The sequence below is a fragment of the Coregonus lavaretus genome (genome assembly GCF_964263955.1).
Source record: "Coregonus lavaretus genome assembly, contig: HAP1_SCAFFOLD_6726, whole genome shotgun sequence".
Classification (NCBI taxonomy): domain Eukaryota; kingdom Metazoa; phylum Chordata; class Actinopteri; order Salmoniformes; family Salmonidae; genus Coregonus; species Coregonus lavaretus.
In genome coordinates this window covers 8,040-22,095 of record NW_028159216.1, presented here as the reverse complement: position 1 = coordinate 22,095, position 14,056 = coordinate 8,040, and the positions used below count along the sequence as shown (strand labels likewise).

The window sequence follows — 14,056 nt, the reverse complement described above, 5'->3', positions numbered from 1 at the left end:
CCCTCCCTCTCTCCTCTCCTCACTGCAGGCCTGTTGTGGTGTGATACATACTAAAGATCACCTTTGGTATCACAGCACCTCGTAACCAATCAGGGCCCTGCATTGTTAGATACACTGCTGAATGGGGGACCTGCTGTCCGTGTGATAGGGCTAGTGGAGAGTTTGTTTGTGTGCGAGTGTGTGTGGGCATGTGAATGTGCACGTGTGTGAATGCGTGCATGAGTGTGTGTGTCTGAGCACAGCTCTCTCAGCAGTAATCTTGTGACTGTGTAAATAAGTCTCTAACAGGGTCTAACAGTGATAGTTTCCTAATGACTGACTTCCTGCTGCTGTGAGGACTGCTTCTTCTCTGAGATACACTCCCTGGCTCTGTCTGGGACCCCATTGTTTGTTTTTGAGATGTCGCTCTGTTCTGTGTTACTCTGTTGCTCTGTTGAAAAGGAGAACAGGAGAAACAGGAAGAGTGAACTCTGGCTGCAGAAGCTAAATGAATGAACGTCTAACAAACTTTGAAACAACTTTTCAATGGTTATATGAAAAAGAATACATTTGTAAAGCTTCCTTCCTATGCACTCGTAATCTCAAGCGTACAAAGGCCAACCCTCGCACATGTACATTCTCTCTCACTGAAGTGTAACAGCCTTTGACCCTTTAGGACAGGGTGCCTGTTGCATTGTCCTGTGAGGTGATGGCTCAGGTCAGGGCAGGGCGGCTAGCTGAATGGGTCGGGCTATGGACCGCGTGCAGCCATTGTGCAGGCCTCATTCCACCACAAACAAAGAGAACATAGCCCTGCTAAAACAGGCGCTACTACCATTGTGTCCAGCCCAGTTCACTGGCACAGAAAGCCTGTGCTGCTTCAACAGCCTGCCATGGCATTATGTTGAGGCCATCCCTGAGTACAGTAACAATGTTAACATCACACTACACTACATGCCAGACATCAGGTACAGGCTGTTTGTATAGTGTAGGCTTCTAGTGCTCTAACTAGGTGGCAATTCAGTTGACATTTCAGGTTCAAATCAAGTCAGTCTGTCTCCTAAGAAAAGCAATAGCAGAGTCAGATTCCTTGTGTCCATTCCAACAAGTTTCTGTCCCCATGCTCTAGAGTGATGTAGGCTTGTGTTGCCTATATCTCAGGGGAGCCAGGATGGGACCACAGCCACATCCCCAGACAGGATCCCTGGGAGCCCAGGGAGTTTTACAAGCCTCCTAATGAGAGCAGTAGGGGAATGGGAGAGAGGAGAGAGGGGGAATGGGAGAGAGGAGAGAGGGGGAAAGGAGTGGTTGTGGTTCTGCTGTGGTGCCACTCTGCCTCCAAAACGGATGAAGGTACAGAAAAGAAAGAGAGAGAGAGTGAGATGTGTGTGTGGACAAGATTGAGTTCCAAGAGAAGAAAGAGAGAGTGTGTGTGTGTGTGTGTGTGTGTATGTGTGTGTGTGTGTGTGTGAGAGAGAAATCTCAAGAGCGACAGAGAAAGAGAGAGCGAGAAAGCGCTTTGCCCTTTGTACCCGCGACCATTGTCATTTGGGATGTGCACAAGGACCTAGCTCCTCTGCCAACTACAGTTCACGTGTGTGTGCTTATCACAATGCCCCTGCCTACCCCTCTACCACCTCTTAAGCTGAGGGAGGGGAAGGGGGGGGGTCACAGCTGGGCACATCTGTGTGCTTGTGTATAGGGAGGAGACTAAGGACACTCCCATCTGCACACAGCTGTTTATATCAATGGGTGTTTGCGTCAGCAGAAAGTGTGTGATGCTGTGATGCTGTGCTGCTCCCTGCTGTAATGGTTAAGTGTACAATATGTTAATGCCCATTTGTTAAACAGCTTCGTCCTCCAGGGTGTACATGTGTCTATGGGATTAGCAGGGGCTGCCAACCGTTCACATTCTATTTGAATCATCTGGGTTAAAGGAGGTAAAGGGATAGTGTACTGACAGGGACTAACTGTATGTGTGTCTGTGTGTCCACAGGTTCCTCGTATTATGACAACGTGCGGCCGTTGGCCTATCCTGACTCAGACGCTGTGCTCATCTGCTTTGACATCAGTCGCCCAGAGACTCTGGACAGTGTCCTGAAGAAGGTCAGTATCTTCCTCCTCCTCTTCCTCCTTTTCCTCACACTCCTCCTCCTCCAACTCCTCCTCCTCCTCTTCCTCCTCCTCACTGGTCAGTCACAACCAGGGTATATAACCATCATGCCCTGACTGGAGAGAACATGGTTTATTAACATTCTCATCCAAACTGTTCTTACTTCACTTCTCATATAGAGTTCCCATGCTATCTATAGCCAGCACACATTCTGACCCGTCAACAATAGAGTAAATCACGATGGGGGTAAGAGCTACCCCCCTTTATCTCCATGAAACAAGCAGGGCTACTTGACCCCTGACCCCTATAGGAAAGGGAGGTCAGACTGGAGAATGAGAGGAGGCCTTGGAGCCCGGTTGGGGTGGGATTTGGAGTGGAGTTCCAGCAATGGCAGATTAGCTATGCAGCAACCAATCAAAGAGCAGCTGTTTAAGAAGGAGACCGAGTGTTTATGTGAATCTAGGTATTTATGTGAGTTTCATATTAAATGAGAAGCCAGGACAGATGCTGGTAGTTAACGTTTTTATGGTGGCTTTTGGGTGTGATATGTTGATACTGGGAAGCAAACCAGCGAGAGTGTGGTAAGGTGTGGAGGTGGGGTGGTGAAATGTGGTCATGGGAATGTTTTACAGCTATTCTCAGGCTTATGAGAGAGTTTGTGTGTGTCAGTAAGTGTGTTTGTTATGACTGTAGTATATGTGTAATGTGTGTGTGTGTTTGTGTCATGTGAACCAGGCTTGGTGGCCCTCAGCGGTCTCTAAGTAGTCCTCCATCTTGAGGCCATGTGTGGCATGTCCCTTTGAAGGTCTCCTCCTGTGAGCTCAGGACATTGTAAAGACATTCCTACGGCGGCTCTGTTGACGTGTTTAGTGGTCTGGGGGGAGCTGGTAAAACACTCCCCACCCACAGGCTCTGTAGACCTAACCCACGCAACAGCTTGGTTCTACCCACCCGTCTCAGTTTCAGGGCTCAGTGGCGCCGTCTGTCGACATGGCTTTTGGTTTTCCCATGAATCCCCTGGTAGGGGTTGCCATGACCCCCTGACCCCTAGCTGTCGGCCCAGTAATTTTTAAAACCTGGGGCTCATGGAAACCTGTTGCCCAATCACCGTCCCAAATTAGACTCTTGACCTCTGTGACCTTGCCTGTCACCAAGGTCATCAGATGACAGGAGCGGGAGAGGATTGAGAATGGGGGTGCAACGTGATTGGATGGTATTGAAGAGATGGGGGTAGAGCATGGGGGGTCAAAGGTTGTTTAACTCTTGATGGATGGCTGCACACCCCTGCGTTCTGCATGTGGCTCCTGGATGAATTCAGACATGGTGGATGTTTTGAGGTGTGTTATTTGGTATTTGTGTGGCAGGAGGGCGGGACAGTGTTTTTCCAGCTGAGTCTGAACGATGACATTTAATCTCACAGGGTGTTGTTTCAACTGGACTGCACATGGTTTTCTGTTCTGTACTCTATCTAAAATAGCTCTATTTAGAGCACTGATTTAATTGAAACAGTTTCCCTATTATTGTGAAATGCTAGATTCCTCTGAGATCTAATCATAGATCTGCATATTCATCTAACTTAATGAAGCTGGGAGACTCACACAAATACACAGGATACTGAACAGAAGTCTCACAGGGAGACCACGAAAGCAAAGTCATTCATTTACATTCATTTAGACTAATGAGATAACCTAATGTCTATTACAGAGAGATTTAGGTGAGACAAATAAAAGGTTAATTCTCTTTGGTTAAGGGGGGCCAGGGTCAACCCCCCTCCTCTATGAGCTAAGTGGCCTGGGTAGAGTCCTGGGGATCGCAGGTCAGGGTAGGTTGGGCCAGAGAATGTAAAGGTCCTCTCTGTGGAGTCATTCCACTGTTCCATAGGAATGTCCTGCTGGTGAGGTGACCTGACTGATGAGCGCTGCTGGCTATTTACTGATGCTCGCTCGCTCGCTCTGTCTGTCTGTCTGTCTGTCTGTCTGTCTGTCTGTCTGTCTGTCTGTCTGTCTGTCTGTCTGTCTGTCTGTCTGTCTGTCTGTCTGTCTGTCTGTCTGTCTGTCTGTCTGTCTGTCTGTCTGTCTGTCTGTCTGTCTGTCTGTCTGTCTGTCTGTCTGTCTGTCTGTCTGTCTGTCTGTCTGTCTGTCTGTCTGTCTGTCTGTCTGTCTGTCTGTCTGTCTGTCTGTCTGTCTGTCTGTCTGTCTGTCTGTCTGTCTGTCTGTCTGTCTGTCTGTCCGTCCGTCCGTCCGTCCGTCCGTCCGTCCGTCCGTCCGTCCGTCCGTCCGTCCGTCCGTCCGTCCGTCCGTCCGTCCGTCCGTCCGTCCGTCCCTCCCTCCCTCCCTCCCTCCCTCCCTCCCTCCCTCCCTCCCTCCCTCCCTCCCTCCCAGACCTGGATCAAATTGAGGTGTGCTTGAGTTGGCTTGGAATTAGCACTTTTGGAACTATTCCATTGGTTCCATAATTGTACCGGGCAAAAACGAGTATTTGACATATACAGTATTTCTACTAGCTCTGAACTGTCTGTCTACCTCTCTTTCTGTCTATATGTTAACCTCTGCCTGTCTGTCTGTCTGCCTCTCTCTTTATGTGTCTTTGTTAACATGCTCCTGTCTGTGTGTCCATCCCACAGTGGCAGGGGGAGACCCAGGAGTTCTGTCCCAATGCCAAGGTGGTTCTGGTGGGTTGTAAGCTGGACATGAGGACAGACGTCAGCACCTTGAGAGAGCTGTCCAAGCAACGCCTCATCCCCGTCACACACGAACAGGTGAGCAGAGGAAGAGGAGTGGGAAAGGATGGAGGGATGAAGAAATGAAAGAGTGAGAGAAAAACACACAGCAGGAAGGAGATCTTTAAAAAAGAGAATGAGAAACCAATTGAGGTATAATGAGACACCCATGGGAGAAGAGAGAGATAGAGCCAACCCATTGTCAAACTAGCTTTAACCCTTAACCCAGCGTTGATGTAGCCACCCACAGTTGCTATATCAACAGGGCACACATACATTATGTACATATTACCTAATACATAGAAACACACTGAAGCAGACATTTTGCAGAGGTTGGCATTCTGACTCTAATATGCTGACAGCGATGTGGAGGTTGGTTATTGTAAAGGGGGTTTAGGGGGTAGCAGGGTGGGGGGTAGGTATGTATAGGATTTATGTCTCAGGAGTAGGGCTGTTGCGGTGACCGTATTACCGCCACACCGGCGGTCACGAGTCATGAAGGCAGTCAAATTCCACATGACCGTTTAGTCACGGTAGTTAGGCTTCTCCAAGCTCTGATGAATGCTGCTGGTCATTAGTAGCCTACCAAACTTGCTAACTGCCTGGTACTCAGCACTCTATTGTCCCTCTAATCACTCTGACATCAATGCAAATATAATTGAAAATCTAATCAAACACTTCATGAGAGCCCATGAGCTCATGTTGCGTAACATTTCTATAGGATATGCAATTGCGGGAGAAAACAGAGTGATTGCCGCTAATAAAAAGAGGAGCATCCCATCAGCTTTCTATAGGCTAGGCCTACTATATTTATTTCTCAACTTTCCTAATATTAAGCACATTGCTTATATTTACAACAGGAGTATAGCCTACCTGGCTGACATGAAAATAAACCTCCATTCGCTATTTAAGTGCATAGATCCGGTGACTGTGCTGGCCACTCCATTATAGACAGAATACCAGCTGACTGCTTCTTCCCTAAATAGTTATTGCATAGTTTGGAGCTGTGCTTTGGGTCATTGTCCTGTTATAGGAGGAAATTGGCTCCAATCAAGCGCCGTCCACAGGGTATGGCATGGCATTGCAAAATGGAGTGATAGCCTTCCTTCTTCAAGATCCCTTTTACCCTGTACAAATCTCCCACTTTACCACCACCAAAGCACCCCCAAACCATCACATTGCCTCCACCATGCTTGACAGATGGCATCAAGCACTCCTCCAGCATCTTTTCATTTGACTCCTCCAGCATCGAACACCTCAAACTTCGATTCGTCTGTCCATAACACTTTTTTCCAATCTTCCTCTGTCCAGTGTCTGTGTTCCTTTGCTCATCTTAATCTTTTCTTTTTATTGGCCAGTCTGAGATATGGCTTTTTCTTTGCAACTCTGCCCAGAAGGTCAGCATCCCTGCGTCGCCTCTTCACTGTTGACGTTGAGACTGGTGTTTTGCGGGTACTATTTAATGAAGCTGCCAGTTGAGGACCTGTGAGGCGTATGTTTCTCAAACTAGACACTCTAATATATTTGTCCTCTTGCTCAGTTGTGCACCGGGGCCTCCCACTCCTCTTTCTATTCTGGTTAGAGCCAGTTTGCGCTGGTCTGTGAAGGGAGTAGTACACAGCGTTGTACGAGATCTTCAGTTTCTTGGCAATTTCTTGCATGGAACAGCCTTCATTTCTCAGAACAAGAATAGACTGACGAGTTTCAGAAGAAAGTTATTTGTTTCTGGCCATTTTTATTCTGTAATCGAACCCAAAATTGCTGATGCTCCAGATACTCAACTAGTCTCAAGAAGGCCAGTTTTATTGCTTCTTTAATCAGCACAACCGTTTTCAGCTGTGCTAACATAATTGCAAAAGGGTTTTCTAATGATCAATTAGCCTTTTAAAATGATAAACTTGGATTAGCAAACACAACGTGCCAGTGGAACACAGGACTGATGGTTGCTGATAATGGGCCTCTGTACGCCTATGTAGATATTCCATAAAAAATCAGCCGTTTCCAGCTACATTATATATTATCACTTGTGAATGATGCCCTGCATAAGAAACTGCCTTTTTTTTGCTACTTGTTCGAATCATAGTCGCACACCTCATGTAGCCTAGCCCATACGCCTATATGTTTTAACAAGGTTGAGAGAATGCCAAGAGTGTGCAAAGCTGTCATCAAGGCAAGGGGTGGCTATTTGAAGAATCTCAAATATGAAATATATTTTTTTGATTACTACATGATTCCATATGTGTTATTTCATAGTTTTGATGTCTTTACGATTATTCTACAATGTAGAAAATGTAGAAAATGAAGAAAAACCCTTGAATGAGTAGGTGTTCTAACACTTTTGACTGGTACTGTACATACATACATACACACATAAACTTAATTTTGTAAAATATATTTTCCTTTATTACTTTCTAACCCTACCACCCCTCCCCTAATTGGAGTAAACTAGTGAACACAGTCTATTTTACAATAGTTATATTTTGTTTGTTTTTACTCCTGTCCTTCCTCTACCCAAAACCTCTCCCATCTATTTCTGATGTCCATCCGGGTTGATTTGTATTTGCCATATCTTACCAATCAAATCAATTTTTATTTGTCACATACACGTATTTAGCAAATGTTATTGCGGGTGTAGCGAAATGCTTGTTTCTAGCTCCAGTGCAGTAATATCTAACAATATCTAACAATTTCACAACATATACCCGATACACACAAATCTAAGTAAGGAATGGAATTTAAGAATATATACATATATGGACAAGCAATGACAGAGCGGCATGGACTATATACAGTAGAATATTTTAGAATACAGTATATACATATGAGATGAGTAGTGCAAGATACCTGGGGCGGCAGGTAGCTTAATGGTTAAGAGCGTTGTGCCAGTAACCGAAAGGTCGCTGGTTCTAATCCCTGAGCCGACTAGGTGAAAAATCTGTTGATGTGCCCTTGAGCAAGGCACTTAACCCTAATTGCTCTGGATAAGAGCGTCTATTAAATAAAATAAAATAAAAAAATAAGATACAGTGGGGGAAAAAAGTATTTAGTCAGCCACCAATTGTGCAAGTTCTCCCACTTAAAAAGATGAGAGAGGCCTGTAATTTTCATCATAGGTACACGTCAACTATGACAGACAAAATGAGGAAAAAAATTCCAGAAAATCACATTGTAGGATTTTTAATGAATTTATTTGCAAATTATAGTGGAAAATAAGTATTTGGTCAATAACAAAAGTTTCTCAATACTTTGTTATATACCCTTTGTTGGCAATGACACAGGTCAAACGTTTTCTGTAAGTCTTCACAAGGTTTTCACACACTGTTGCTGGTATTTTGGCCCATTCCTCCATGCAGATCTCCTCTAGAGCAGTGATGTTTTGGGGCTGTCGCTGGGCAACACGGACTTTCAACTCCCTCCAAAGATTTTCTATGGTGTTGAGATCTGGAGACTGGCTAGGCCACTCCAGGACCTTGAAATGCTTCTTACGAACATTTACATTTACATCTCGTTGCCCGGGCGGTGTGTTTCGGATCATTGTCATGCTGAAAGACCCAGCCACGTTTCATCTTCAATGCCCTTGCTGATGGAAGGAGGTTTTCACTCAAAATCTCACGATACATGGCCCCATTCATTCTTTCCTTTACACGGATCAGTCGTCCTGGTCCCTTTGCAGAAAAACAGCCCCAAAGCATGATGTTTCCCACCCATGCTTCACAGTAGGTATGGTGTTCTTTGGATGCAACTCACCATTCTTTGTCCTCCAAACACGACGAGTTGAGTTTTTACCAAAAAGTTCTATTTTGGTTTCATCTGACCATATGACATTCTCCCAATCCTCTTCTGGATCATCCAAATGCACTCTAGCAAACTTCAGACGGGCCTGGACATGTACTGGCTTAAGCAGGGGGACACGTCTGACACTGCAGGATTTGAGTCCCTGGCGGCGTAGTGTGTTACTGATGGTAGGCTTTGTTACTTTGGTCCCAGCTCTCTGCAGGTCATTCACTAGGTCCCCCCTTGTGGTTCTGGGATTTTTGCTCACCGTTCTTGTGATCATTTTGACCCCACGGGGTGAGATCTTGCATGGAGCCCCAGATCGAGGGAGATTATCAGTGGTCTTGTATGTCTTCCATTTCCTAATAATTGCTCCCACAGTTGATTTCTTCAAACCAAGCTGCTTACCTATTGCAGATTCAGTCTTCCCAGCCTGGTGCAGGTCTACAATTTTGTTTCTGGTGTCCTTTGACAGCTCTTTGGTCTTGGCCATAGTGGAGTTTGGAGTGTGACTGTTTGAGGTTGTGGACAGGTGTATTTTATACTGATAACAAGTTCAAACAGGTGCCATTAATACAGGTAACGAGTGGAGGACAGAGGAGACTCTTATAGAAGAAGTTACAGGTCTGTGAGAGCCAGAAATCTTGCTTGTTTGTAGGTGTCCAAATACTTATTTTCCACCATAATTTGCAAATAAATTCATTAAAAATCCTACAATGTGATTTTCTGGAAAAAATTTCCTCAATTTGTCTGTCATAGTTGACGTGTACCTATGATGAAAATTACAGGCCTCTCTCATCTTTTTAAGTGGGAGAACTTGCACAATTGGTGGCTGACTAAATACTTTTTCTCCCCACTGTATTACCCAATACATAGAAACACACTGAAGCAGACATTTTGCAGAGGTTGGCATTCTGACTCTAATATGCTGACAGCGATGTGGAGGTTGGTTATTGTAAAGGGTGTTTAGGGGGTAGCAGGGTGGGGGGGTAGGTATGTATAGGATTTATGTCTCAGGAGTCGAGACACATTTTACCATGAGATTATATATTCATGCAGATTTAGGGATTTTGAAAAGGCGGAATACATCGAAAAACAGACTTTGATAAATGAGGCCTTTTTTCGCACGCTGCCACATCCTCTAAGCCAGTGGCATGGTAGGGTGGAGGGAATGAGGGAGGGGGTGATAAACAGGTCAGTAAATCTGTGAAATAATTATATTTTTGCGTGTTTCTTTTTGACGCTCTCCCATGTCTGACATACACAGAGTAGAGGGGCTGTGGGGCTGTTTCACCCCCCATACACACACAAAGCCCAGGGAACAGAGGCCCTTTTCCACGGCTGGCTGTGAGCTGGCCACGGGGCAAAAACCAGATCCAGTCCCCCCCCCCAAAAAGCAAAGAAAAAAATATATTAAGCATGTAAATAAAATAGACAAAGAAAAGATAGAGTGGGATATCATTAAGCTCATGGAAGATTGCCAAGGACAATGTTTCAGAGGCTCATGTTAGGGCTATTCTGTTTTTGTTCTACGTCATACTCTATTTCTGTCTGAGGCAGTTACTGTACTGTACTGACCTGTCTATAATTGCCAGGGAATCTGTGTCACATACAGTACAAGCACCAGGCAGGCTCCCAACAATCAACTTTTGCTGATCTAATCCAATATCCCCCAGCTTGTTATCCTGTTGTTGATCTCAAATTGAATTCCGGTAAGAGAGTTGAGGAGTCACAGGCGAGGTGACCACAGGGTGAACCCCACATATTACACACTAATCTGGCCACAATCTGATAGAGTTTTGCTGCTTGTCAGGCCCATCTCTCCCTCTCCCTTCGTTTCTCTCAACCCCCCCCCCCCCTCGCTCTCTATCACCCTTCCTTAATCTCCCTCCCTCCCTCTCAATCTCTCTCTTTTTCTCTCCCTCCCTCCCTACCTTCCTCCTCTAAATCGGTGCTTCCACCTAATAGAGACTTTTCCTTTCATATGTGTGACTGTGTGAGGAAGGAGCCTTGATAAGATCACACCAGGCTTTATGAAAGGCCCCATCTGTGTGTGAGTGCATGTAATCCCCAGAGAGGGCCATTGGAGATGTACTGTACTGCCTTCTCATCTGTTACTGCATTAGTGCTAGGCTGTCCCCATACGACTCTGGGTGTAAAGACAAACCAAAGTAAAACAGGGAAACAGACCAATGCAGAATAAGGAGAGATAGCCTGAGAGGAGAGGGCAAATACAGTACCATAGAATTCTAAACTGAAACTTCATCTGTTCAATGTATCCTTTCAGTCAGTGAGCTTTGATAACACTGGACCTGGGGGGAAGCAGGCAGCAGTTTCTCCTCTCTCCCATACATATACATGTACCAGACAATGGGAGGGAACACTGGCCCACTGAGCTCTCTGTTGTGGGCATTCTGCTCAGTTTAAACAGCAACACCAGAACATGGGAGGAGAAAGAGGAGAGAGAGAGAAAAAAGAGTGAGACAGAGAGAGAGAGAGAGAGAGAGAGAGTCATGGATTATTCATTAGATGGGTTGCAGGTTCAACTGTCTGCACTGTAGACATTATGTTTAGACCAGCAGCATCTCTGTGGCTCCTGCTTGTCTCTCACTACAGTTACATGAGATCATTGGTGCTAGGTTATGGCGCATTAACTGTCATGGTACCTCAAGAAGAACAGTATATACTATTCACAACAGCAGGATGTTGTTGATGATGATAAGGATGATGTTCTTGATGTTGATGTTGATGATGATGATGGTCTCTAACCCCCTCCCTCCTCTCCTCCCTCCCCTCAGGGTAGTGGGTTGGCCCGTCAGATAGGTGCGGTAGCCTACGTGGAGTGCACCTCCAAGGTGTCGGAGAACAGCGTACGGGACGTGTTCCACATCACCACGCTGGCGTCTGTGCAGCGGCCACACAAGCCTCAGCTGAAACGCAGCAGCTCCCGCAGGGGCCTCAAACGGGTGTCCCAGCTGCCCCTGCCTCCCCTGCCCGGTCGGACTGATACCCTGGATCCTGCCCCTGCCTTGCAGAAGGACCGGGCCAAGAGCTGTGTGCTCATGTAGAGACCCACCAACACAAATATATATATATATACAGTACAGTATGATACACAGAAATATATGACAGACAGAGGAACTCTATTTATTGTTTTTGTTTTGTTCAACTTATTTAATTTTTTTAAGAAATCCTCTATTATTCTCGTTTTGCACTGCTGAGGAACAAGGACAAAAAAAGAAGAAATATGCTTTTGTGTGTGTTTGCGAATCTTTTTGGAGCTGTTTACATCTTCTTCTTTTTTTTTACTGATGGACGGTGAAGTGGACTGGTTCTCTCGAGACAAAGTCTCAGGGTGGAGAGAGGGGAGGGGAATAGGAAGTGCTGCATGGTCCTGGAGTAGGGTTTGTGGAGTGCACTGACTGAGGGATCAACCCTTAACACAAGGATGGCACAACAGCCATCTTTACTGGATGGCTGGAGGAGAAGATTTTCATTTTGTGGAGAAGGTAGTGGAGGAGTTGAATCAGGAAGATGGAACAAGAAACTTGTTTTTTCACAGTGGACAATGGACATGGTTGCTGTTGCTATGCTATATTGTGATAATACTTCCTGTTGCCATATGTGAGAATAGAAACATGTTAAAAAAAAAATGCATAAAAGGAACTCTTATTGAATGGGTAAATGATGGGAGTGGGTCAGACAGACAGAACTACAGAAGTCAGTTTGATATTGCTTTTGTAACCAGATTTAACAACATGAAGAATGTGTGGAGTTTTCCTCAGATTATTCAAACCACAAGTGCTTTCTAGAAAAAAGTAACTTTACATGTCTGTTTTTGTAATAATTTAACACTATTCTATGCGTCAACTCAGATCATGTCAACTTGATTCACTGAAGCTATTGCTGTTGTCATTATGTTAAGATGTTACTTTGTGGGAAATATAGCGGTAAAATGTTAGGGCTATTTTGCTGTATTTTCACCTACTCTAAAAAGTCTAAAATAAAGCAACAGCTTGACTGTAGGGAGAATAGACTTCCTCTCTGACCCATGTCTCTTCATTGTGTTTGAGAATATATCAGTGCTGTCACAAACAGTACATAACCAGTCTGTCCCACTGGGCACAGATGTCAATTCAACATCTATTCCACGTTGGTTCAACATAATTTCATTGAAACGTTGTGGAAACAAAGTTGATTCAACCAGTGGGGTGTGACCATCTTCTTGTTATTACTCAGCCCAAACAGATGAATGTTAGCTGAGGGTCCAGCCTGATCTAATCCCCCTATACAGCTCCATGAATTCTTCACACTGTTAAAATTAAGTGCTTTGTAACACCAAAACTAGTGGCAATTGAGCTGCCACCAATGCGAAGGAGACTAAACTTTGCTGGAGTTTTGAAACACATCATCCTGAGATATTTTATTAAAAAAAGATATATATATACATTTTGAAACGTTACATGGTGTGTTGTAACACCACTTAATCAAGTGTTGAGCAACACCTTGCCAGGGACTGGGAGCACTACCGAAAAAGGTTGAATACACTATTGTGGTGTTTCGAGTTCTGTTTAGTGCAGAATTAGATACCTTCTCTTTTGGTTTCATTTCCTCTCTTTAAAGCTTCTTAACACTATCATGTATCTGATCATCTGCCAGTTTAACCCATTTTGGCAGGCATTGTTGAGCACAGTGCTCAATCCACTAGCAGTAACTATACGTTTTACAACGAGCATTGCAGGATACTGTATTTGCCTCTACCATCAAAAGTTGAAAATGGGGGAAATGGGTTATCTCATCATTGAATGTAATTTTGCCTGACGGTTTTGATATCCGTTCATCATGATCCATTACACCTCATGGTGCAACAAATTGCTTAATACTGATGTATAAGTATACTTTTCTTTCTTCAAACATGCGTACAACAGTGTGTAAAAGATTTGGAATTAACCATAATCCTCTAAAAACAGAGCCACATGGCAAGATAAGAAGTGCAAGGAGATTAAAACCAGACTTCCAATGAATTCAGTCACATTTTCTCTATCTTTGGTTATCCTCATAAAAATACTTACATGTTGAGCAACATATTAAGTTGGATTTAAAATGAAATGAACAAATCACTGAAATTACTTGCATTCATTTTTATTAAGTATATATATTTTGTTGTTGGTCAATTCACCACAGAATATGTTTTTGTGTGGCTTGTCTCCTGTTTCTAATATGTCTAAATAAAGCATTGAAAAAATGAAGGTGGAATTCCAGAAAATATATTCTCCACAGGCCCTTATGATCAATCAATATTTAGGCTATTAAGCATTTGCATTTCTTAACCATTTGCTTAATAGAGACAGTCTGAGAGACAGTCTGCAAAACAAATATTTTGTCTGTGTTTTGATACTGCCTTTTTTTACATGCACTGAAACCCCAAAAAGTGTTTTCACAACACTCTTAAAAACGCCAATATTCAGATT

At 44.3% G+C, this 14,056-nt stretch overlaps 1 protein-coding gene across 1 annotated transcript; it reads left to right on the top strand.

The window, feature by feature from the left end:
- Window positions 1-1,140: 1,140 nt before the first annotated feature.
- Window positions 1,141-12,632, top strand: LOC311123173 (rho-related GTP-binding protein RhoN-like; the record flags this gene model as incomplete). Its single annotated transcript, XM_084197438.1, has 4 exons — window positions 1,141-1,224; window positions 1,976-2,085; window positions 4,716-4,850; window positions 11,384-12,632. Coding segments are annotated over 4 exons (599 nt in total), but the record flags the coding sequence as incomplete, so codon positions are not given.
- Between the last annotated feature and the right edge of the window lie 1,424 nt (window positions 12,633-14,056).